Below are 27,583 nucleotides of genomic sequence, written 5' to 3'. Positions count from 1 at the left end.
ATAAGTACTAACTGCTTCCTTAAGCTGCTTTACCAATTTAAAGTCTAAAGGCTGGTGAAACCTTTGTTGATTTTGATCTTCCATAACAGGGTAAAACCCTCTTTCAATCCCATAGATTTCTTTCCATTTTTTTGTTTTACACTCTGAACAAGAACATTCCTTACTATGACTTGAGTTAAAGGGCGGAGGCCATCCATAAGGTGGCGCTGAAGGAGCACAAGTCACTTTCTGAGTTACTTCCTCATTTATTTTAAAGTGCGCCACAGGCTTTACTTCCTCTTTGTGTCCTGTCTGTGGTTTCGTTAGCACTTCCTCCTTCTATTTCCACTGCGCCACTGCATATTTTTGTAAGCTCAATTCCTTTAAAGCCTCTTGTAACGCCTTTTCTTTGTCTTCTAGCTGTTGCCCTATGCCCTCCAATTCCCTTAATGCCTGTTGACTAATTGAACCAGCTTGAGAACACTTTGTTTCTTCACTAATTTTATTTAACTCCATCTCTGAGAGTCCCTCTTTGCTCTCATCAGAATCTGACTGAGCGCTAACAGAGCCCTTTTGTGACTCTTCTTTTACCTTTTCTAACACTTCCTCTCCTTGCGCAACTGCATTTTGTAAAACCTCCCAAGGGGAACGCAAACAAGTTCTGACTAATGACCAAACTGCTAACGTCCCTGGGAGCGTTACCGGACAGCGCTTTAAATCTTCCCCCAGGTGTTCCCACTGTGGGATATTTAGCAATCCTTTCTCCAAAAACCAAGGTGAAATCTCCTCTACCTGCTTTAAAAATGCCCGAGCAGTTTTTGTCTTTAAGGGAGTGCCGTTAGCTTTAAGAATTTCTTTCAAGGGACCTTCCATTCTACATCTAGCAACCTCGTTCCCCATTTTTTGAGGAAACTTTAACTTCTCGTTCCTAGGAACTTTATCGCAATCACAATATTCTCGTCTCTAGGAAACTTCCCTGTCCACTGACAGATCTAGGTGCACACTTTCACGGATCGTTGCTCACCTCACTCACCTCTCCACGGCACGTAAGATTCCCGGGTTTCAGCGCCACCTGTCGTTCTCGCCAGCAAGAACGACCCGGAGACGTGATGGGTGGCAAACTTCTTTATTAACAGCAGATTCTTCTTCCTCCTCTTAGGGAAGTTACTGTCACTTATATAGGTTATATCAACTAATCAGAATATTCATGATATGTGGGGAGAACATAGACGTATATGGGTATAACTTGGAGCACTTAAGAATAACGCAAGAATCATGCAGAGGCCCTGACCAATTACTGAGACTTCCTCAAAGTGACGTTAGTTGTTTGCGCACAGAATAGCAGTTTCCAACCACACTGGCAGCTTGCCAGGCGCCATCTTGGCCAGGCTCCACCTAGGGCCAGGGGTCCGTACGCAACCCCGACACTGGGGGTAAGAGATCAGCCCTGAATCCTCAGATGGACACCTGAACAAAGCAATATTTAAAGCTAGCTTTAGTTCTTGAGCACATTTTTAAATGTTACAACCACAAACATCTCACACTGTACATTTTCTCCCCTTCCAATTTTGTGATTTATCACTTAGGGTTCAGTCAAGAATAGAAAAAAAAGAAAGTCTAGTTATTTAGATGGAGTAAATTGAACACAGGCAGTTGGCAGGATAGTTACTGCAAAATGAAGGCAAAAAGAAACACTGTGGTCACAGACTGAGCCTCTAAAATGCTAAAGACTTAGGGAGGTTAAAGGAGTAGTGAAATATACTGAATTTTTAATGTAGTAAAATTTTGTAACCATGAGTAAAACAAAAAAAAAATGAGGAAAACATGGTGATTTCAAGAGCCCACAGTCAGCAAAAACATACAACTATAAGTGGGTGATATCACAGGAGAAAGACAATCCATTTAAAACTATCGTAATTGCATGCTGCATGGTGTTGATGGACAAATTTAAAGGAGATGTTTGATAAACCACCCGGTCTGGGGCTAAAAGAAGAGATTTACAAACTTCTTCATTGAGCTTGGTCCCTTTAGGAGCCTGCATCTGAACCACCTTTTGGGGCTTTCAAAACTCCTCATCTGTATAAATCATGATCTCTGGGGCTGAGACTCAGTCATCAGTATTTTTAAACACCTCAGGGGCTTCCAACAAAAGTGAACCATGATTAGTAAGACAGCCTCAGGCATCATTTGCCTACATAGGTATCTGAGAAGCAAAGAAATTTTTAAAGAAAACATGAAAGAACTTTCAAAGGGGATATAACTTTAAATATATAAAAATAAAGATAACCATTTTACCTGAAGTCCAGAATCATTGCTCAGAAACTACAGAGGCTGCCTGGATTTACTGATTTAGTCACGATATTTACCATGAAAAGGATTTCAACTACTCATGTGATTCCATTAAAGATGAAGCAAAGGAAACAATTTTGAGATACGAAACATGGAGTAGAAATAAAGTCATGAAGCTACAAAAGTAGTGTGAACAAAAAGTTACGATTTCCAGGTGTAGATGACTGAGTTTTCCAACCCAAATTACAAAAATGATGAAATTGATAATGAGACTAAATTGCTGGTTTCTGGAGCCTCCATATGGCACTCTTAATGCTCCTGTTCCTCAATCTACAGCAACCTACAGCATGGGAGTGACCACAGTGTACACCAAAGAGACACAGCAGTCCTTTAGAGGGGTTTGGTGCAGATGATGCAAGGCACACTCCAATACTTGTTTTATAAAATAAGCAAACAATTGACATGTGAGACCCACAGGTAGAGAAGGCTTTGCACTTCCCACATGAGGATGGGATTCTAAGAATGGAGGAAACAAGTTTATAGTAAGAGGAACAGATCCCTGAGAGAGGAAGAAAACCATAGAAGACAGCAACAAAACTCATGACTTTTTTTGGTAAAGGTATCAAAACAGGCAGAGTAAGGATCTGAGAAGGTTCACAGAAAAAATGAGAAATTCCCATGTTCTTGAGGTAGGTAAAGTGTAAGGCCACTGATGTGTGCAGCTGGGAATCTGAAAATCTAAACAGAAAAGATTCCAAAACTGAGAAGACACAGAGGTGAGGGTGCATGGTAAGTAAGCAATGTGGGGGCCGGCAGCGGAACAGAGGGCCACAAGCCAGTCATAGGCCATCACAGTCAGAAGCAGATCATCCATACATCCAAAAATCATAGAAACAGAAATCTGTGTCAGGCATCACACACAGGAGATGACTCTGCTGTGAGTTAGTGTAGGGATTTCAGGTCAGTCAATGTACAGAGGAGCGAAAGTCCTTCAAGTTGAACAAACTCCTCAGGACAAATGGTGCTCTGTTAGAATGCTCTGCAACTCCTCTGTACTTGAGGTCTGGAGACATTATCTTATTTTAATAACCTTTGGTACTAGTGGACTTGGAGAAGCAAGCAAGTTATGTGACCTGCACATGCAGAAAGCCTAGGAAACGTGATACAATCCTGGAATAGATAATAAAGTGGACTGGCTTTCCCATGGGAGCCACTTCTGGCTCTTCACCTTCCTTTGTGCTTGCCTCTTTACTAGCTGTCCCTTAACCCTTATGACTGGACCCCAATTAATCTTTACAGCTGGCACCCTGAGCAGGGACTCTTCTGGACATGTTGAATGGGAGAAGGAGATAGCTTACTGCCTGGAATAGGCTTTGATGTGCATCACTCATTGGCTGGTACCAATCCCACAATGTTGTCATCAGGCTGAGCTTTCTTATTTGCTTCATAAGGCTAAACATACTATGAGTAACGCAGATCTTGCTGGTTTGCTGTCTGAAATAGATTCTTGCTGTCCATGGTATCTGGAGAGTGGGTCCTTAAGACCCAAAATGGGAAGACACAGGTAAAAAATTGCATGAAAAACTGAGCACTCCTTTACCTGTGTTATATGCTTGGTATTTATGTCAAGACACCATCTAAAACACAGCCTTGACAGAGACACAGACTTCCCTGGTAGTCTCTAAGACTGAAGTTTGTTCTCAGTCCTCTCCCTGCAGTCCTACTCCTCCCCCCACCTTGGCATCCTCCCTCAGTCCTGTCTCCTTTATCTGAATGTCTCAGGCAGGAGCTGCACAGGGAGAAACTCAGGCCTGGGCTGTCTGTCCATTAGATGAAACAATGCTAATCAGCCAGAATGTGAGCAACTGCCTTTTGCTGTATTTAAAGCATTAATAAGGATGGTGTTGGAAAGTAGAATTAATACTAATTTCACTCTTAATATGATAGAGGGGTGAGGAATGGGTTATGCCTTGGTTCCTAGTGATTGGAAAGCATTGGTGAAAATAATTACTTTTCCTGTCCCAAATACAGTGTTTTTAGAAGAATACTCTGAGTTAGCTCATGTTCAAGCTGAGGATCATGCTCAAGGAAATGTTAATATTGATTATGATGACTTGTTTGGTGTGGGGCAAGAAGGGACATTACAACAACAAGCTCAGTTGTCTACTGCCACCATTGCCCACATCAGAACCTTAGTTTGTAAGGCATGGAGGAGGATCCCAGACACTCAGGATCCTTCCAAGTCCTTTACTGTAATTCAACAAGCCTCGGGGACCCTTTTATTAATTTTGTTAACCAGCTGACTAAAGGTATTGAAAGACAAGTAGAAAATTTGGAGGCTGCCAATATTCTGACCAAACAACTGGCTTATGAAAATGCCAACCAAGATTGTAAGGAAGTAATGAAATCTATTTACCATAAAGTGGATACTACACTTTGTGATTTAGTAAATAAATTTCAGAATGTTGGCCCTGAAACTCATAAGGCAAATTTACTGGCTGCTGCTTTAAAGTCCCTTGATAATCGTTTTTACATCTGTAAAATACCTGGCCATCTTCAAAAGAACTGTAAGATGAAAAATAAATAAATAAAAAAGAGAAACAAACAAAGAAAAAGGGTCACAAAAATGGCCCAATCAAAAATGTCCAATCTGCAATAAAGGATTTCATTGAGCTAATCAATGCAGATCTAAAGCATTCATGTCAGGAAACCCAATTATGGGTCACCTCCCAACTTAGGGCCAAAGGAGGAGGAACACTTTGCACCTGCAGATGCAGATGTTTCCTTCACGAATATTTCCAATTCAAACAGAAGCTCCTTCCGCAGATCCTTTCATGTCACTAGAGGGCGCGCAAGAGAAGATTTGATTATTACTGAGGATGCTCAAATATGTCTCCCTGGAAAAGTTTGTAGAACTGCTACCCAAATTCAAAGACCTCTACCTTAGGTACCTTAGGTTTAATATTGCCCCCCTCTCACAGTGCTAAAGAAGGAAGATTAATAATTCCTGGAGTGACTGATTCTGATTCTACTGGTGTACTATACATTAAAGTTTGGTCTCATGTGCCCTTAAATCTCCCCAAAGGATTGTCCATAGCTCCATTAATTGCCATTCCTTATATTTCTGCCCAACAAGCCCTAAATGAAAGAGAGAATGCAGGATTAGGTTTCACTATTATAGGAGCATGTTAACCTATTACTGAAAATAGATAAAAATTATCCCTTTGTTTAAATGGACTGTCAATCACAAGGTTATTGGACACTGTGCTGTTGTTACAGTTATACCTGTCTCACTGTAGCCTCGTGCATGATCCTTACAAAGGGCCACCCTGGTTTGGGGCATTGGAGGAAATGATAAGCAGTTGTCTAAAAGCTCCCTATGGTTGTGATGTTCCAACCCTTCCAACCCACAACAAGTCATTCCTCACATTCAAACACACATTATGGCAATTCCCTTTCCTATATGGGGCAGAGATATCTTACACAAATCACAAATGTCTATGGAGTCACTTTTTTTACAGGGACCTCTGTGGAATTGACCACCTTACCATTAAAATGGAAGGTCACCACTCCTGTCTGGGTAGAATGATGACCATTGTCTAAGGAGAAGTTGGCAGCCACAGAGGTCCTCAGTGAAGAACAGTTACAATTGGGACATATTAAACCTTCTACCAGTTCATGGAATACACACATTTTTATCATAATGAAGAAATCAGGGAAATGGAGATTATTACAAGATTTAAGAGATTAATAAATGTATACAACCTATGGGTCCACTTCAGTTTGGATTGCCTAACCCTAGCTAATCCAAGATTTTTCCTTATATGTAATTGATTTAAGAGACTCTTTCTGTTTTGTTTTCTTTTGTTTTGTTTTACTATTCCTCTCCTTCTGGATGATCAAGAAAAATTTGCCTTAACTGTCCTTGTTTTCAATCATCATAAGCCTGCTGATAGATATCAGGGGAAAGTTCTTCCTCAAGGTATGATAAATAGTCCTACATTATGTCAACATTTTGTAGATAAGACTTTCTGAAAATTATTCCCACATACTTTTGGTTATCATTATATGGATGATATTTTGATTACTGGGTCAATACTTACAGAAAATACTTTAACTAAATTTCAACAGATTCTATTACAATCTGACCTACATGTGACCACAGAAAAAATTCAATGACAACTCCCTATTAACTAATTAGGACATAAGATACTCCAATGTTATTCCATTCCTCATATTCCAAAACTGACTCTTCCTTCTAAATTTTCCTTCGTTCATTTAGAGCAATTTTTAGGACATTTGAATTGGGCTCGACTATATATTTCTTTTCTGATATGTTGTTGCCTTTTTTTCAGCTGTTAAAAAACAACATAATCTCACCAGTTTTTTCCAGTTAATTCCTGCACTGACTACAGCTCTTCATCATGATAATGGGAAGTTAGCTACAGTTCTTATAGATAGAATCCCAACACTCAATGTTCCTTTATCTCTAATAATCTTTCTGGGAAAGCCTTATGCCTTTGCTGCAGTTGTTGCCATTCATAATCAAAACTTTGTATAATACAGTGGTTATGTTCTCCTCAATTTTCAAGAAGAAAAGTTCTTCCTTATGCTGATATGTATGCTCAATTGCTCTCAAGTGGTTGCAATCATATTTTATCTCTTAAAGGAACAGATATTCATGTACATTATCTTACTTATGGAAGACTTTACATTGACCATATTTACAGTTTTCTTCATATTATCAGCTGTCGTAACTGATTTTTTAGCTCCTATTACTTTCCGTGCACCTCTGGATGAACGCCTTTCCTCGTTGTGTCAAGTCTCTCATGCTCCTTGTTCTATAATCTCCTGCATTCCACTTTCCAGCAGGATTACTGTCTACACTGACAGAGGAGAACAATGGGGTATGGTATCTACATTCACTGATAAAAAATGGACTGATTTTTACACATTGCCTCAAGCTTCTCCTCAGCAAGCAGAATTAGCTGCAATTATTTTGGTTCTTCATATGTTTTCCACCACCTTAAACATCATCAAAGATTCTCAGAATATAGCCAAACTGATGCCTCCTATTTCCTCTGCAATCCTGTCCCCTCATTTGGACTCTAATCTGCTATCCCTGTTTATTGCTCTCCAATCTCTTTTACAGGATCATATGGCTCCAGTATTTCTTGCTCACATACACAGTCACACTAAGATTCCTGGACCGCTCACTGAAGGAAATGCTCACACTGATGCTCCTGTGAAATCACTTTATCCTCTCTTTTCAGATGCCATGGAGTCACACAGTGTTTTCATCAAAATGCTCATTCCTTAATGGAAAACTTTTCTATTTCATCTCAACAGGCCCGTTTCATCATTAATAACTGCTCTCATTGCACGCCCTCCCTTCCCCTATTTGGGAAACCATAAACCCTCGAGGTTTACACTCTAATGCCCTTTGGCAGATAGATGTGACTCATTTTCCTCCCTTCCACCACATTCCTTCTTACATGTTACCATAGATACGTCCTCAGGCCCTATATGGGCCAGTGCACATGGTACAGAGAAGGTCTCTCTCTCTGTATCTCTCATGTGCTCCTTTGCATTGCCACCATGGGTAAATCTCATCATTGAAAAACTGACAATGTCCCTGTTTATACTTCTAGTGCCTTTGCTCAGTTTTTTAATCAATGGAATATAATTCTAACCCATGGAATTTCTCACAATCCTACTGGACAGGCCTTAGTTGAACATGCACGTCACACACTTGAAATGCGCCTTTAAAAACAACAACACAAAAGGGGGCCTAGCCTTACTCATGTTAATAATGCTCTCAATATTGCCTTGTTCACAATAAATGCTCTTAATGTACAGTATGAAGATAATACACATAGCTGGTTCTCTGCCTTGGACAGACACTGTACCCCTAAGGAACCACTACCAAAGATCTATATAAAATACTGAGTTCCACCAAATCTTGCTTGGATAGACCCTACACATTTAAGTACATGGGGGAAGGGATATGCTGCTGTTATTACATCTACAGGTCCTGTCTGGATTACTGCCAGGTGTGTGAGATGTGTCAATCATAACGAGTTGACATCAACTTCACAATCTGATTCCTAAATTCCATTTGACCCTGGATACAGAGGACTCTGATTCAAAAAAGAAACCTCCAACAAGAACAAGAGGCCCAAAAGATTCTCAGCTCTCTAATCATCTAGTGACTTATGGGGACAGAAAGAGTTTAACAATCTGTGCTCAAAAATTGCTAGCCCACATGGGTTTAGAATGTACCTCAGAAATTTTGATTACAGCTGTGTTTGCCAAACTTACCCAAAATTTCACAACTATGCTGACTATGATTGTGTTATTCCTATGTTATTGTAACCATGTTGGTGGTGCCCCTGTACCTACCAGAAATTCTTGATAATATGGCTTCTATTGATTATTTGCTGTTGCTAGATCATAAGAGATGCCAAGAATTTATTAATATGTGTTGTTTCAATTTAACTGATAACAGTAACCCCATTCAAAGAGAATTTTATCATCTTAAAGACATTGTAAAAAAAGGTACAACAAGATGATGTAGGTTGGGATTAATTAGATTGGTTAACCTCATGGTTACCAAATTTTACATGGGTCAAACAGCTTTTCATTGGAGGATGTATATTGATACTTGCTTTATTATGATGTGCTTGTTTCTGCCAATGTTTCCCTTGCTTTCTCCTTCCACCTTCCTTAAACAGAAGACAAGTCATGTCTATTCAAAAGGCCATACAAAATCAAAAGGGGGAGTTGTAGGAATTTCAGATCAGTCAATGTACAGAAGAGTGAAAGTCCTGCAAGTTGAGCAAACTCCTCAGGACAAAAAGTGCTCTGAGTGATTTAGAAATGCTCTGCAACTCCTCTGTCTCTGAGGCCTGGAGACAGTATCTTATCATAATAATGTTTGGCAGTAGTGGACTCCAAGAAGCAAGCAAGTTATGTGACCTGCACATGCACAAAATCATCTGTTCTATGCAACCTAGTTAACTTGATATGACCCTGGATGAGATAAAACTAGACTGCTTTCCCATGGAAATCACTTCTTCTTCTTCACCATTCTGTGTGCTTGCCTCTTTACTAGCTTTCCTCTTAACCCTTGTAGCTGGACCCCAATTAACCTTTATATGTTAGGATGTTCACAATCATCTTTGGGACTGAGGTGGAGATGAGTGGGGGAAGGAGAGAAGTCAGTGCTGAGTGATGGTGTACTTTCTCTTCATCTGAAATTGTCCCTGATCTCAGTCATTCTTCCTGAATTGGGGCAGCATGAATGGCCCACTGTTCGACTTTGCAATCTGCCAGAAACTCCCAAGGGAAGTGCACAGTGACTAACACTTTCCATCCTGGAGTGACAGGAAAGTGAAATGGATGGATGGGTGATGAAGGAGACAACCTGCCAGGACTGTCCCTTCAGATGTCCTCTGTCTCTACTCAGACAGCTCAATTCAAACATGGGTTAAGCCTATTCAACCTACACACCTAACACAAGTTACCTAAAAATGCTGAGCTCCTTTGTGTTCCTGTGGCACTTACATCATGTAGAAGACTTTGCAGAATTCAAACAATCTAAGGAGAAAACATAGTTCGGAGTCTGGCACTCAGGAATCTCTCAATAAGGACTTGAGATATGATAGGTACCATCCTCCTCTTTGTCATCATCAACACCTTCATGAAACTTTTGGAGTACTTAGAAAACAGTCTAAAGGGACATATTTCCTGCTATTCTGGGTGATAGTGTATGGGAAGTAGACCCAGTGGGTGAGGACCCCAAACCTTGACAAAGATGTCTACCACCACATACGTGTATTTACCCACATATATAAACCCACAATCCTCATATGTGAAATTTGGCATATTATTCTCCCATCTGGCTACCCAAAATGCATGTTTGTCCTATTGGATTTTACTGGACCTGAGACCTTCATTTGAAGGACAGGAGGAACAGACATTTATCGACAATCATGACCTGGGAGGTTCAATACACAGAGCTCATAAGGAGCCAATTTGATCTATAAAATCCCAATATATAGGGACTTACCAAGAGTAGGCACAAGAGGAGGAAATGTATGTGCACAAATGTTTCTCAGTTTTTCGTCTGTGGAAGAGGAAACTCATCTGTGTTATTCACTCTGTTGATTCCTTTGAAGAATCATTTGTTTTATATTTCCATTGTTATTATTGTACAATTTAAATTTTAATAACTTACATTTTCACTGTTGTCAAGTTCACAGCTTAGTGACATTAATTACTTTCACATTGTTCTGCAATTATCACCAATATCTTTCTCCAGAAATTTTTTATGTTCCCAAGCTGAGTTATTTTTATTCTTTTTAACAGCTCCCCATTTCTCCATCCCCAGTGCTCAGATACCACCACCATTTCACCATGAAACAAGATGAGAAATTAAAGGCATTAAACTACACAAACTATGTTTCTAAGAAAGCACGTTTGACCAGACTACATGTTTAATTTTGCCGCATTTTTTCAACACACCCTACAGCTGGATGCCACAGATCCTGTGATCAGTACAATCTGCTGCACAGCCTCCCCAGGGAGTTTTTTAAGTCCTTATTCTGTAAGCTGTAGATGAAGGGTTTCAGCATGGGTGTGTACATCACTGAGACCACTGCACCTGTTCTGGGAGAATGTGACACAGCTGAGCCCAGGTACATTTCAAGGCCAGTTCCATAAAATACACAGACAACTGCCAGGTGAGACTCACAGGTGGAGAAGGTTTGTACTTCCCACTTGAGGATGGGATTCTCAGAATAGAGGAAATAATTTTGTAATAAGAGAAAAAAGATCCAGGAAATGGGAATAAAACCAAATATGGCAAAAACAAAGCACTTGACAATGGTACTGGAGAAAGTTTCAGAACAGGTAAGATTAAGGAGTTGAGAAGGGTCACAGAAGAAATTGGAAATTTCTACATCCTTGAAGTAGAAAAAGTTTAAGACACTGAAATTTTGCAGCTGGGAGTCCAAAAGGCTAATTAAAAGAGACAGCAAAAGTATGAAGCCACACAGGCAAGGGTTCATGATGACTGAGTAGTGCAAGTGGTGACAGATGGCCACAAAGCGGTCATAGGCCATCATGGTCAGCAGCAGATCATCCATGCATCCAAAAATGATGAAAACAGACATCTGTGTCAGGCAACCCCCATAGGAAATGACTCTGCTGTGATTTAGGAGGTTCACAATCATCTTTGGGACCATGGTGGAGATGAAACCAATGTCAGCCAGGGACAGGTTGGAGAGGAAGAAGTACATGGGGGTGTGGATGTGGGAGTCAGAGCTGACAGCCAGGATGATGAGCAGGTTGCCAAGAAATGTGACCAGGTACATGGACAGGAAGAGTCCAAAGAGGATGTGCTGCAGGTCTGGGTCCTCTGAGAGTCCCATGAGATGGAATGCTGAGACACGTGTTAGGTTTTGTAGTTTGATATTTCCAGGACAACTTTTGAAAAACAAGAGAGAATGGGAGAAATGAAATACATAAATGGGCATCTACATTCTAAATGCTTCCAATTCAAGTATTTGTATGTAAAGTAGTCACACTTGAGGTCCACAGACCATCAACAATACTTCTCAGTTGTGAAAAACCCAATCATTCTAGACACTTCCATTATTGCTTTCTGTATTCACCTATTTCTCTCCATGCCAACGTTCAAGATATTCTACTGATCTTGTTGTAAAATGAGAAGAATTAAAGAGAACACTGTATGATCACAATAAAATATAGCCAACTCCTTTAGAAAAAACAATAGAATAAGTAATAACCTTCTTCATCATAAATAATTTATTGTCATAAATGGACATTAAGAAGCAGTGCAGAGTGCCTTATTGTCCTAAGACCTTGATACAAAATCCTTTGACTTAACAAGCTTTAAAACACTGTGCAAGAATTGTATTATCTGATAAGTACACAAAAGTTAATGGTTTACACTCAGAAAACATTGTTGGGGGTTCATTAACTTCTATGAGCTTCATCATTCTTTGATTGTCTCTCTTCTCTCCTTTGTGGTTTTAACTTTGACCTTTAAAAATAATGTAATATAAAACAAATATCCTTATATTTGCCAGACTTAAAATTTTGATAAATCAGATTTGGTTGAATGCATATCATCAATGGTGTCAGTGACAACAAATGTGACATTAGCACACAAGTTACTTTTCAATTATTAAAAAAATATATATTGATAAGAAAGGTCTTCAAAAAGTTTAACTTCAGGGCTGGGGCTGAAGCTCAGTGGTAGAGCTCTTGCCTCACACATGTGAGGCACTGGGTTCCATCCTCAGCACCATATAAAAATAAATAAATAAATAAACATATTGTGTCCATCTACAACTAAAAAAAAATTTTTGAAAGTTTAACTTCACCCAATAAATCAGTTTAAAAAGTGGTATATAAGGCAGCCCTCCGCCTTTTTCTTTTTCTTGACTCTTTACTCCACCTAGCCTGCTCATACTGCTTCATTGTTTTTCTGATCATTATCTATCACATTCATAGTTTAGGAATTCAGCATGATGGAAAGGCCCAAGGCTCACATTTGAGTCCTGACCTTCTTAATTGACTTTCACATCAATCTCTCCTGAAGCATGGATTGCAATTTCCCTTCCTTCAGCTATGTGAAGTAACATGGGTTCATTACATTGTCACATCTCACTAAGATTTAACTGGCAAAATGAAAAAGATTAAGGAATAAGAAGGAAAGCCAACACAGCAGGTTGTTTCTTCATCTATAAAATGGGAATAACAATTACTCAACTCCTATGGTTGTGTAAGAAAGTTTTCAAAAATAATTTTCCAAACAAAATAAATAGTGAATCTCATTATCAGTAATTAATATATTCACCTGTGTATATTCCAATAATCTGAATCAAGCCAAAGTAAAGTTAAGCATCATCTGTACTTGAAGATATTCCTGGCATTTTTAAATATCAGAATACTTAGAAAACTTCTTGGCACCTAGAGTATGATCCATGAATATTAACTATTACTACTGTCAATAATATTCACCACATATATTAAAATCTGATGATCTTCACATCAGAACTAATATTTGATAGAAATCTTAATTCCTGCCTATGATATTTGACTTCTTGGTGTCTCTGCATGATTCCATTCTTCTGCACACCTGTACCCCAGGCACCGTTGCTCTCATGAATTTGGTGGGTATAACTTTACCAGTTTTCTGAAGAACCGAAACATACCGAAAGGTCATCTATTTAGTTTGGGACAAAATGCCTATTGCCCCCATGATGTACTAGTTTACATTAACATGTGACTTTAAGATTCTGTGAAGTACACACATCTACTCAAATGTTTTCATCTGATGTATTGAAGGATAAACTGCATTTCATTTGTACATCTATTAGTATGAGAATTCTTTCAAAATTCTTGTACCTCTCTCCATTTTATACAAGTGAAAATTTCTATATAGTATGTTGACAGGATTATTGTTTGAATTCCACAATAATGCATGTACAATATTACTGGGAATCACCTATATTTGTGTCCCAATAAAAATCAGTTATTACATTTACATCTTCTTAATCTTAAGATGTACCATCAAATTGACCTTGCCGTCTGTCCAGTAATGTTCTCTCTTTGATGTTCCCTATAGAAATTTTATTTTTATTTTATTGTTCAATCTCCAGGTGTTGGAGTAGTTTCTGTTTTATTCTTTCATTTATTTCTAACTTCAATCCATTATGATCTGATAGAATACAAGGTAGTGTCTCTATCTTCTTGTATTTGCTGACATTAGCTTTATCGCATAATATATGGTCTATTTTAGAGAAGGATCCATGTGCTGCTGAGGAGAAAGTGTATTTGCTCTTGGTTAGATGTATATTCTATAAATGTCTGTTAAGTCTAAATTACTGATTGTGTTATTGAGATCTATGATTTCTTTGTTCAATTTTTGTTTGGAAGATCTGTCCAGTGGTGAGAGAGGCATGTTAAAATCACCTAGTATTATTGTGTTATGGTCTATTTGGTTTCTAAAATTGAGAAGGATTTGTTTGACATACATGGATGAGCCACTGTTTGGGGCATAGATGTTTATGATTGTTATATCTTGCTGATTTATGCTTCCCTTAAGCAGTATGAAATGTCCTTCTTTATCCCTTCTGACTGACTTTGGATTGAAGTCCACATTATCTGAAATGAGGATGGATACTCCAGCTTTTTTACTGAGTCCATGTGCATGGTATGTTTTTCCCCATCCTTGCACCTTTAGTCTATGGGTATCTCTTTCTATGAGGTGAGTCTCTTGTAGGCAACATATTGTTGGATCTCTCTTTTTAATCCAATCTTCATGCTCAAAACACTAGAAAAAATAGGGATAGTGGGAACATTCCTTAACATTGTAAAGGCCATCTATGCTAAGCCTATGGCTAATATCATTCTAAATGGTGAAAAACTGAAAGCATTCCCCCTAAAAACTGGAACAAGGTGGGGATGCCCTCTTTCACCACTTCTTTTCAATATCATCCTTGTAACTCTAGCCAGAGCAATTAGACAGACCAAAGAAATTAAAGGGATACGAATAGGGAAAGAAGAACTCAAACTATCCCTATTTGCTGATGATATGATTATATACTTAGAGGAACCAGGAAATTCCACCAGAAAACTTTTAGATCTCATAAGTGAATTCAGTAAAGTAGCGGGATATAAGATCAATGCACATAAATCTACAGCATTTTTATACATAAGTGATGAATCTTCAGAAAGAGAATTTAGGAAAACTACCCCATTCACAATAGCATCGAAATAAATAAAAAACATGGGAATCAATCTCACAAAAGAGGTGAAAAGACCTCTACAATGAGAACTACAAAACACTAAAGAAAGAAATTAAAGGAAACCTCAGAAGATGGAAAGATCTCCCATGTTCTTGGATAGGAAGAATTAATATTGTCAAAATGGCCATACTACCAAAAGTGCTATACAGATTCAATGCAATTCCAATTAAAATCCCAATGATGTACCTTACAGAAATAGAGCAAGCAATTATGAAATTCATCTGGAAGAATAAAAAACCCAGAATAGCTAAAGCAATCCTTAGCAGAAAGAGTGAATAAGGGGTATCGCAATACCAGATCTTCAATTCTACTACAAAGCAATAGTAACAAAAACGGGATGGTATTGGTACCAAAATAGAAAGGTGGATCAATGGTACAGAATAGAGGACACAGACACAAATCCAAATAAATACAATTTTCTCATACTAGACAAAGGGGCCAAAAATATGCAATGGAGAAAAGATAGCCTCTTCAACAAATGGTGCTGCGTGAATTGGAAATCCATATGCAACAGAATGAAACTAAACCCATATCTCTCACCATGCAAGAAAGTAAACTCAAAATGGATTAAGGACCTCGGAATCAGACCAGAGACCTTGCATCTTATAGAAGAAAAACTGTAACTTCAACATGTCGGCTTAGGACCAGACTTCCTCAACAGGACTCCCATAGCACAAGAAATAAAAGCAAGAATCAATAACTGGGATAGATTCAAACTAAAAAGTTTTCTCTCAGCAAAGGAAACTATCAGCAATGCAAGAAAGAGCCTACAGAGTGGGAGAAAATCTTTGCCAATCATACTTCAGATAGAACACTAATCTCCAGAATCTATAAAGAACTCAAATAACTCTACACCAAGAATGCAAATAATCCAATTGACAAATGGGCTAAGGAAATGAATAGACACTTCACAGAAGAAGATCTACAAGCAATCAACAAACATATGGAAAAATGTTCAACATCTCTAGTAATAAAAGAAATGCAAATCAAAACCACCCTAAGATTCCATCTCACCCCAATTACAATGGCGATTATCAAGAATACAAGCAACAACAGGTGTTGGCGAGGATGTGAGGAGAAAGGTACACTCATACATTGCTGGTGGGGCTGCAAACTAGTGCAACCACTGTGGAAAGCAGTGTGGAGACTCCTTAGAAAACTTGGAATGGAACCACCATTTGACCCAGCTATCCCACTCCTTGGCCTATACCCAAAGGACTTAAAATCAGCATATTACAGAGATACAGCCACATCAATGTTCATAGCTTCTCAGTTCACAATAGCCAGATTGTGGAACCAACCTAGATGTCCTTCAATTGATGAATGGATAAAGAAACTGTGGTATATGTATACAATGGAATATTACTCAGCCATAAAGAATGATAAAATAATGGCATTTACAGGCAAATGGATGAAATTGGAGAATATCATGCTAAGTGAGAGAAGCCAATCTCAAAAAACCAAAGGATGAATGATATCGCTAATAAGTGGATGATGACACATAATGGGGGGTGGGAGGGGTTAGTGTTAGGGTTAGAGTTAGGGTTAGGCAGGGGGCAAGAATGGAGGAAGGAAGGACTGTATAGAGGGAAAAGAGGGGTGGGAGGGGTGAGAGGGAAGGGAAAAATAACAGAATGAATCAAACAACATTATTCTGTGTAAATTTATGATTACACAAATGGTATGCCTTTACACCATGTACAAACAGAGAAACAACATGTATCCCATTTGTTTACAATAAAAAAAAACACCAGAAAAAAATAAAAGAAATTTTATTTTTATAGGAAAAACATTTCCCTTTTTCTCCAGTAGAATTGCCCTGGGATGGAAGTCAGGAAATCAACACTTGAGTCTCTTACATTATCCTGCTGCTGTATGCAGAAGGTGTGTGTGTCTCTGCACCTCTCACTTTTCATGCTGCTTAAATGGAAATAGGTAGAATAACATCCATCTCTACCAAAAGGTTGACTGGAATTTAATAAACAGTTAGTCCTTGGGTTTCTGTTAATAAATGAAAGAATTTAACCGTTTTGGAAGTGTTGACATCATTGTTGATTGTATTTGTGAAATGCCACTGGAAACTTGGAATACTGGAAACTGAAATGTGTCTCATCCCAAACAGCAAAACAATCCTGCCCCTTCTGTTTCACTCTCTTTTCCCAGTTTCCTACCCATGAAAATATCTGCCATCATCTTTTAACATTTGAATGAGGTCAATGATATTCCATGAAAACAAAGCATCCACGTGTCCATGATATAGACACAAGCAAGATGCTATTTAAACTAGTCTCTGATTTCACAAGACCTTCCTGAAAAGTATAAAAGTACAGAGAGGAGAGCTCTGTATGGTTAAAACAATCTAACTATGGGCATTTTGTGAATGAATGATTGGGCAATTCAATGGTAAACAGCATTTTTGATGTTTCCTCTCTGCCAGGCAAAGCATAAGCCCTGGGTAATCAGAATTGAGGCTTTTGTTTCTCCAAATACACAACATATACATGTACAGAGAAAAAATAAAATGCCCCATCATGAAACAGGAAAATGGTAACTTCAGGAGACAGGATATTTTAATTGAATGCTATGAACTACAACTTTTCATTATAAATAATAACATCTAAATTTCATTTTTCCCTTTCTTATACATACTTCCCAAATTAATTCCATAATGAACAACTATTTTCTGTTCAATAAATACTCAACACAGTTGTATCAACTAGAAATTCTATCAGATGGCGATGCTGAGTCTCAGGACATTTGTGCCTGTCACAGGAACTATGAGGAATGATTAAAAAAAATCAAACAAGCATGAAAGAGAATGTGGCCAGCTGCTTGGCAAATGTGCAAGGGGGGCAAAAAAGCAATCTGTGCTGTATTACTGTGTTCCTGCACCTTCTGTAATCATTTCATGTGATCCCTAGCTATCCTTCCAATAATGGATGCCGCCTATTGCTGTTCCCTGTGAAGGAAGAGAACAGTGAGCAAGAGGTCTCCCTTTGGAGTGACAGAATGTAAAATGAGTGACAGGTGAGGTTGCCGAGTGGACATCCTGTCTGGATTCTCCTTGTATGAAGCACTGTGTCTGCAATTGAGTAGCTCAATCCAAACACAGATGCAATCTTTCCTACCCAGCAAACTAATACATGTTACATAAATTTAATCTTTTATTTTCTGTAAGCATAACTGTGAAGTGGACACGTATAGCTAAGGTAAGATGACACATGGTAATGAAACCTGCTACAGGAGCATCATCTCAGTGCCCACCTTGGTTAGGGCCATCCTCTTTCATTTGTCACCTTCAGAGTCATTTTGGAGTGTTCTGGTAAAAGTATAGATGAGCTGCTTTTCTAGAAGAGTGGGTGAGATTTCTAGGGGAAGTAAAACCAGTGTAGGTGGAAAGCAAATTTTGATTAAGATTTCTGATCCCCACACCAGAAACATGAACATAACCCTTCACAGATCCAAAGCTGGAACTTTGCATATTATTATCCTCCCTTCTGGCTACCAAGCTGTCATCTTTGTTATCATGATGAGGAATTAATCCTTCCAAGGGGTGTCCCATCTACAGGCTCTCTCTCCACTTACTGGGTCATGCTGCTTCTCTGCTGGGTTGTGACCACAGAGTGCTGATTCAAAGAGCCTCCTGTGCCAGTTGCCCAGTGACAGCCAGGGCTCTGTTCTTGGGAGTCATATGAGTACAGTGTTGTGCAGGAGCTTCCTGATGCAGACAGGGGAGAAGCAACCACAGAGCTCACTGGAACAAAACCATCAAGACCAAGGGCTGCAGCACAGGCTACTGATTGACTACTATTTGACTTTGGGAGCTAAATGTACAGAGCTCATAATTAGCCAAATTGGTCCATGTCATCCCAATCTCTGAGGACTTCCTAGTAATTACAGAGTTTCGCACTCCCCTAATCGCGCTCCCCGCCCGCAAAGAGACAAGACACCTGGTTCTTTTCAGCTCTTTATTCGCGCGCACCCCCTTCCTCTTTGTTCTTTCTTTTTTCTCCCCTGAGGAACTTACACTCCAATATATACATTACTGCAACCAATCAGCATTTTAGCACGAGGGGAGAGCATGAACAGATACAGGCAGTAAATGCAGACATGCAGTGATCATGCACTGTCCACGAGAGACCTCAACCAATCCCTGGAACTTCCTCAAAATGATGTCAATTGTCTGCGCAAAATCCAGCCGCACTGGCAACCTGCCAAGCACCATCTTAGCCTTACCACACCTAGGGCCAGGAGTCCCGGACACCCCGACAGTTCCCCCCTTTTTATTATAAAATTAAGGCTCGGGACCGTGCCTGTCTTAGGCGGAGTGGTCAACCACCGTCCTTACCCGTCATTGGATAACTGTAGAGCATGCTACAGCTCCTGTCTTAGGTCGGTACGGGGTCACCTCCTTCCTTACCCGTATGACTACCGGTCCAGCATCGTGAGCCATACTTGTGGGGAACTGCCGGCCTCTAGGGCGGCCATGGCCTGATGGAAGATGATGCGATCTCTAGCATAATCTTGGCGCATGCGCATGATAAAGCGCGTGAGGAAGATAACAGTAATAACCATGAGGATAAATAAAGCTCCCATTCCTGCCCATTGCTTTACAAAGCTGAAAGAAGAGGATATCCAACTTAGCACTTCAGACATTGGCGCTATATCGACTCTAGTAGCGTTAAGGCTAACAATTTGAGATCTAAGAATAGCAGTAAGATTATCAAATTCATAAGACCAGTTGGTACGAAGCTGAACAGATAAGATTCTAGACAAGTTTGCTGCATAGCTGAAGTTATGGTAAGCTACAGGTGTAACGCACAGTCCCGTCAGATGATAAATACATCCCACGTTTAACAGTTCCTGTAAAATGTCCATTTGTTCTTGAAGTAAGTCCACTCGCTGGTTTACAAGAAGAATCCCTGCTTTTAGGTGTTGATCCACTGCTTGCTGAGTGGATAAAGCAGTAGCAGTCTGTTGAACCACATTATTGAGTGTAGCTGCAGACTGTACTGACGCAGTTAAGGCTACAGCTGCTGCAGTGGCTGCTGCCGCTGATGCAACTACGGCGGTAATGACTGCTGCGGTGATTCCAAAGTCCCTCTTATTTCTGGAAAGCAATACTGGCAATTCATCATCTGTAACAGAGACTGGCATAGGCAAGAAGGTAGGAATACGCATAATGACAGCTCGGTAATATTTGGTTGCGTTCCAACACTGAGAAAGATAGCAGTTAGTTTCAGAGCAGTTGAGGGTCGTGCCATTAAGAACATTAGTTAATAGGAACATAAAAGGAGAGTAAACACACACAGGAGTGGAATACAAAGTCACAGTATTGTTACAAGCTATATTGCTGGCCTGGGAAGGGCCTGTGCCAGTATCATCTGAAGTGTGATTCCAATAACAGGCCTTAAATGAACCCCCTTGCAAAGCAAACAAAGGTTGAAGATTAGTATATCCTGCTTGGGAGGCAAATAGGAACCAATTATCAAAAGGATTTATCCGTAGGGAACTAAGGTGAAAGCCAAAGTAGACGAGGTTATTGATAAAATTGTACACAGATCGTTGGTATGTAAAGTTTGGGGTGAAATAAAATCCATGTTGAATAGGAGCTGCTCTTTGAGCATGTTGACAACCTGTCCAAACGGGAGGACTAGAGAATTTGGGATCACAGGGAGGGAAAATGCGAGGTGTATGAAATCCAGTAGATGGCAGTTTCAGTCGCTTTGGAATTAATCCTTCAAGAAAGGCAACTTGCCCTGAAGTAGTAATCTTACCTGTTTCTGTAACTTTACCCTGGGTTATAGTCATACTTTCTTGGAAACCATTCCCTTTAGTAGGCTGTCTTGAAAACAACCCTTGCACTTCATGCTGCAATTGAATGCAAGGCCCAAGAGAAGCATCATTAACAAATTTGTTATTGGTGGAGATATCAAAGCAAAGGGTACCTGGCAGAAAAAGGGTAGAAAAATTATAAGGTTCTTCCTTGGAATCCATGATGACAGTTGGCAATCCAGTCCTAGGTTCTGTAGAAAACAAAGGTGGGAGGGTAGAGGAGGTGTTAGTTAGCGGCAAATGATATGGCCAAGCTTTAACTATTGCCCATAGGTCTTGAGTCTGCACCGGTGTCCATGTCATCATCAATAGGGCGCTTATCAGCATGATGTACTTCATCGTTGTTTTGATGCACCAGTCTCGTCAACCTTTCAGGTATCCAGATCGGTGTTTGCTGATCCTGTGGGAAAACACAAACAGACCCTTGGACCCACCGAAGAACTGGATCTGGGCCTTTCCATATTCCTGTAAGAATATCTTTCCATTTTACTCACACTTGAGTGCTTGCAGGATTAACATGCCTTTCTGCAGCCGTGCTTCCATTCTTATCCACATTTAAAAAATTTAAAATAAAGAGTACTAAATTTAGTTTGTCTTTAGGTGCTCTAAAGTCAGCACCCATTCCCCCTTTTTGTTTTATTAAACAATTTTTTAACGTTAAATGAGTGCGCTCCACTATCCCTTGTCCTTGAGGATTATAAGGAATTCCTGTGATGAGTTGTATACCAAAATTTTGTTTAAATTGAAGAAAACTTTTAGATGTGTAAGCCGTCCCATTATCAGTTTTAATGATTTTTGGAACGCCCCAGGCTGCAAATGCTTGTAAGCAATGTTGTACAACATCTTTAACCTTTTCTCCAGTGTGAGCAGAGGCCATAATTACTCCTGAAGCGGTATCTACTGAAACATGAATATACTTAAGGTTTCCAAATTCTGAAAAATGAGTAACATCCATTTGCCAAATATGATTAGGTAACAGTCCCTTGGGATTTACTCCAACAGACTGTACTGGTAATAGAGGAGCACAATGTTGACATGTTTTAACAATTTGTCTAGCAACATCTTTTGAAATATTAAATTTTCTTCTAAGGGTAGTAGAATTAACATGAAACTGTGAATGAAACATCTGGGCTTGTTTGACTGCTGTAAAAGCAAAGACGTTTTTTGTAGTTTTATCAGCTTTTGCATTAGCTTTGGCAAGTGGCCCTGGCAGGTTTGAATGAGCTCTAATATGTCCTACATAAAAAGGATATTTGCGGTCTAAGATTAAGGCACGCAAAGTTCGAAAATAAGGAGCAACTACGGATCCATCAGGAATATAAGGCACAGTTTCTAAACAAGGCACTGATTGTACCACATAATGACTGTCAGATAACAGATTAAAAGGTTGATTCATCATGATATTGAAAGCTAAGACTACTGCAGCAAGTTCCACCACTTGTGCAGATGAAGAAGGGAGAATGATGGTTTCGGTTTTATCACCAATTATTACTGCTCCCACTCCATTCTTTGATCCATCAGTGAATATAGTTTGGCAATGCTGCAAAGGCTGTGTTTCAGTAACTTTTGGAAATATAATTGGAGTATTTCTACAAAATTGTATCCATGGATGTTTAGGGTAATGGTTATCAAATGTCGCTGTAGTTGAGCAATATAAAATAGCCCAGTCATCATCATGTTGAATCAACCACTGCACTTGTAGTTTAGTATAGGGGATAATAATGACCTTAGGGTGGCCTCCAAATATGGTAACACAGGCCTCTAACCCCTTGTATATCAACTGAGCTATCACCTTTGGAAATGTTTGTAATTGTTTTGTAGGCAATGCTGGGAGATTAATACTCTGTAGAGGTCCTCCTTGCCATAGAATTCCATATGGACTATGTTGTTCTGGAATAATAATTAACATAAGAGGTTGAGCTGGGTCACATCTCTCTGTATGATCTGACTGTAATCTTTGTTCCACCAATGTAAGAGCTTTTTGTCCTTCCGGAGTAAGGACTCTTGGGGAACAAAGATCAGGGTGTCCCTTAAGAATATCAAATAAAGGTTTTAATTCTCCTGTGGTAATCTTCAAATATGGCCTAATCCAATTTATATCTCCAAGAAGTTTTTGAAAGTCATTCAAAGTTCTAAGTTCACTAGTTCTAATAGTTAATTTTAAAGGCCTTACCATAGTGGCTGTAAGTTTAGTGCCCAGATATTCTTGAGCTTCTCCCATTTGTAGTTTGTCTGGGGAGATGGTTAAACCATATTGTTGCAGAGTAGATATTAAAAATTGCAAAGCCTTTTCCAGTAATTGCCTATTGTCATGACAGATAAGGATATCATCCATATAATGATAGATCAATAAATCTTGAAAATTGTCTCTTGTAGGTTTTAAGACTTTATCTACATATATTTGGCATAACGTGGGACTATTAGCCATGCCTTGAGGCAGTACCGTCCATTCAAATCTTTGATCAGGCTGTGCGTGATTGAGAGAAGGTAAAGTAAAAGCAAACCACCAACAGTCCTTTTCATGTAATGGAATGGAGAAAAAACAATCCTTTAAATCTAAAATAATAGTGGGCCAGTTTTTTGGCAAAGCCGTAACTAATGGCAATCCCCGTTGTATAGGGCCCATAGGAAACATCTGTGCATTGATAGCTCTTAAATCATGTAATAGTCTCCATTTTCCAGACCTTTTTTTAATGACAAAGATGGGTGTATTCCAAGGAGAAGTAGAAAGCTGTAAATGTCCTGCCTGTACTTGCTCTTGTACTAATTTATGAGCCGCTTGTAACTTTTCTGTAGTTAAGGGCCACTGTGGAATCCATTGCGGCTTATCATCTTTCCAAACTATTGGAATTGGTGTAACAACAGTGGCCCCTACATAAAACCCAGCCCTTTGAAATCATTTTTTGGAGGAGGAAGGGGGATGGGCTGTGAATAGCCTTGTTGTTCCCTTCCTAACCCTAGACTTTCTATATAATTCATCCTTTTCATCATATGTGTTACGGTTTTAGAATTAACCTTTGTTGTTAATTTAGCATTCATCTGGATTAAAATGTCTCTTCCCCATAAAGAAATAGGTATTTTACAAATATATGGTTGGAAAACCCCTGAATGACCCTCATTATCCCTCCAAGACAGTGAGGCAGCACTCTGGTTGGGGGATTGAGCTACACCCAACCCTTGCAAATTTTGATTAGCTGTAACTACAGGCCAACCTTTGGGCCAAACAGCCTCTCTTATTATACTTTTATCAGCTCCTGTGTCTAGTAATCCTATAAAAGGTTTGTGTCCTACTATTAATTGCATAATGGGTCTATCTTGGAGGTCCATAGTAAAATTAACCCAGGGTCCATCTGTAGACCTGAATCCCTTAGTCCCTTTTGTTGTCTCCTTACTAGGCCACAAGGAATGTTGACTAGGCAAAATTAACATTTGTGCTATTTCATCCCCTGGAGAAATGACTGTAATCCCTTTTGGTGAAGAAACCATAGCCTTAACCTGTCCTTCAAAGTCTGGATCGATTACTCCTGGATGGACCATAAGTCCCCTTAAAGCAGAAGAACTCCTGCCTAGAAGCAACCCTACTGAACCTGCAGGAATAGTGCCATCCCAGTCTGTGTCTATCATTTGAACACCCATATCAGGTGTTAATACGAGTCTGGAGGTGGCACAGATGTCCAGTCCTGCGCTCCCTGAGGTTGCCCTTCTTCCTTGGGTTTCACCCCCTTTTCTGTGGGTGGATACCACTGCCGTGGTACTTGCTGAATCACCCCGCATATTTGTTGTGGGCCACGGGGTGGGCCCCTCACCCCATTTTTTTGGAGCCTAGGATTAGCCAGTAGAAGATTTCCTTCTTTATCCCTTACTGAACGACATTCACTGACCCAGTGATTTCCTTTCCGGCAACGAGGACACAATCCTGGCCCTCTAATACCTCCGGAAGGGCAACTCACTCTAAAATGTCCCATTTGTCCACAGGTAAAGCAAGCACCAGGAGGCCCCTTTTTCCCACTCCCTCCTCGCTGGCCCAAAGCTGCAGCGAGTGCACCAGTTTGTCTATCAAGGGCTGCAACGAATGCTGCACTACTTCCAGTAGACTCATTAATGTCTTTACAGACCCTTAAATAAGTGGTCAAGTCTTTATTTTTCCATGGTCTAATGGCATCCTTGCACCATTTATTGGCCTGTTCATACGCTAGTTGTTTAATCAACGGCATGGCCTGTTCTGCATCTCCGAAAATTCTTGAAGCTGTTTGTATCAACCTATCTACAAAGTCTGCATAGGTTTCATTACTTCCTTGAGTCACTTTTGACAACTGTCCTTGTAAATCCCCTGTTCCTTGTAAAGTTTTCCAGGCCTTGATAGCAGCCACAGCAATCTGAGCATATACTGCTGGATGGAAATTAAGCTGTGCCTGAACTCCCTCATAGGGTCCTGTTCCCATTAGCATATCCCTGTCTACTTGTGGGTTTCCTGCAGCTGTGTTACGCCTTGCAGTATCCGTTAAAAGTTCCTGCCAAGCTGTTTTCCACATGAGGTACTGTCCTCCTGATAATGTGGCTCTAGCTAAATTAGTCCAATCCAGAGGCAACAAATTTAGAGACATCATTGTTTCCACCAGAGACACCGTAAAGGCTGATTGAGGCCCGTAAGTACTTACAGCCTCTTTTAATTGTTTTACCATCTTGAAATCTAAAGGTTGGTGATAGCGTTGTTGCTGTGCATCCTCAAACACTGGATAAATGGTAGATGTTAAAGAAGCCCATCCTTGATGTCTATTATAAGGTTCCTTTTTTATTGACTCCATTTGCGGTGCGCTAGGCGTTACAGGCACTAGAGGGCACTCAGAGCGCTCAGATCGCATTGTTAGCTCCCCAAATGTCTTTTCTAGTTCCTCCCCTGAAAGTTCCTCTTCTGAATCCTCCCCATCTGAGTCACACTTCCCTTCTGAGTGATGAGAACAAGACCGTTCCTCTTTAATCTCCTCTATGACCTGACTTCCCTCTTCTAAAGGCCCTCTTAAGTTTCGTTTTTCTTTATGCTGCAAACAAGATTTAATCAAAGACCAAATGGCTAAAGTTCCCACAGGGAGTGACCTTTGTTTCTCTGCCATGCACAGATCTTCTCCCAAATGCTCCCATTGAGGGATATTTAACAATCCTTCATCCAAAAACCACGGAGAAACCTTTTCTATTGTATCAAGAAACGTTCGAGCTGTTTTCGCTTTTAGCGGAGTTCCGTGATTTTTTAGCAGCTCTCTGAGAGGCTGTTGCATTCTAATCTTGGACAGTTCTGTTCCCATGGCTAAATTCTACTACACTGAGAAACAATCCAAGCACACGAACAACCCACACAAACAGGACAACAATAACACACACTAGACACACCTTTTGGTACCACTGCATAGATTTACCTTTTAATTACTTCAGCTAGTCGCAATGCTGCGAACGTCGAGACTGTCTCACTATCTTATCCTCGGACTATTTATGTCTTGAATTGAAAAACTTACTCTCGGACTATTTATGTCTTGAATGAAAAACTTACTCTCGGACTATTTATGTCTTGAATGAAAAACTTACTCTCGGACTATTTATGTCTTGAATGAAAAACTTACTCTCGGACTATTTATGTCTTGAATAAAAAAAGAAAAAAAAAACTTACTCTTTATTTTTCCTCGGGTTCCCGGGTTTCGGCGCCACTTTTCGCACTCCCCTAATCGCGCTCCCCGCCCGCAGAGAGACACGACACCTGGTTCTTTTCAGCTCTTTATTCGCGCGCACCCCCTTCCTCTTTGTTCTTTCTTTTTTCTCCCCTGAGGAACTTACACTCCAATATATACATTACTGCAACCAATCAGCATTTTAGCACGAGGGGAGAGCATGAACAGATACAGGCAGTAAATGCAGACATGCAGTGATCATGCACTGTCCACGAGAGACCTCAACCAATCCCTGGAACTTCCTCAAAATGATGTCAATTGTCTGCGCAAAATCCAGCCGCACTGGCAGCCTGCCAAGCGCCATCTTAACAGAGAAGGAAGACATGAAAATGAATGTCCACCAAAGTTTTGGGCCCTCCTTCTACTTAGGAGAATGCTTGTATGTATTACACAATTTCACACATCTATATATATATGTTTTATCTTCTTTTTATGTCCATTTTTATTTTGGTAAAACATAAAGAACAAAACCAACTTAACCATATTTAGTTCATGCTTTGATGACATTAATCACCTTCACATCACTGTGCACAGAGCTCATAATTAGCCAAATTTGTCCATGTTATCACAAACTCTAAAGACTTCACAATATGAATGGAGGGAGGGAAGGAGAAAATGAATATACAAAGATGTCTTTCACTTGTCCTCTACTGAAGAGGAAATGTGCATAATTCCTGATTTTCATTTCTTTTAATATTAATTTTATTTTTACAAATTTTTCTTAGAAAATTGAAAAAAATTTCATTTTTGACTATTATCAAGTGCTCAGCTCAGAGGCAGGAATTACATTCACATGGTCCTGCAACCATCACCACCACCATCCTTCTCCAGAATGTTTTCCCAAACTGAAACTTAAAGTCCATTAAAAGTCCATCATTCCTCTAATCCCACAACAAACAACTCTTACTCTGAGACGTACTG

The 27,583-nt window shown here is 39.7% G+C and overlaps 1 protein-coding gene across 1 annotated transcript; it reads right to left on the bottom strand.

Moving 5' to 3' along the window:
* Window positions 1-10,823: 10,823 nt before the first annotated feature.
* Window positions 10,824-26,245, bottom strand: LOC124968055 (olfactory receptor 18-like). The gene is given in 4 exon segments (XM_047530436.1): window positions 10,824-11,035; window positions 11,038-11,107; window positions 11,109-11,576; window positions 25,604-26,245. Coding segments are annotated over 4 exon segments (1,392 nt in total).
* Between the last annotated feature and the right edge of the window lie 1,338 nt (window positions 26,246-27,583).

The sequence above is a fragment of the Sciurus carolinensis genome, chromosome 17, assembly GCF_902686445.1.
Source record: "Sciurus carolinensis chromosome 17, mSciCar1.2, whole genome shotgun sequence".
NCBI classification, from domain to species: Eukaryota; Metazoa; Chordata; class Mammalia; order Rodentia; family Sciuridae; genus Sciurus; species Sciurus carolinensis.
This window is presented reverse-complemented; position numbering and strand designations above follow the sequence as displayed.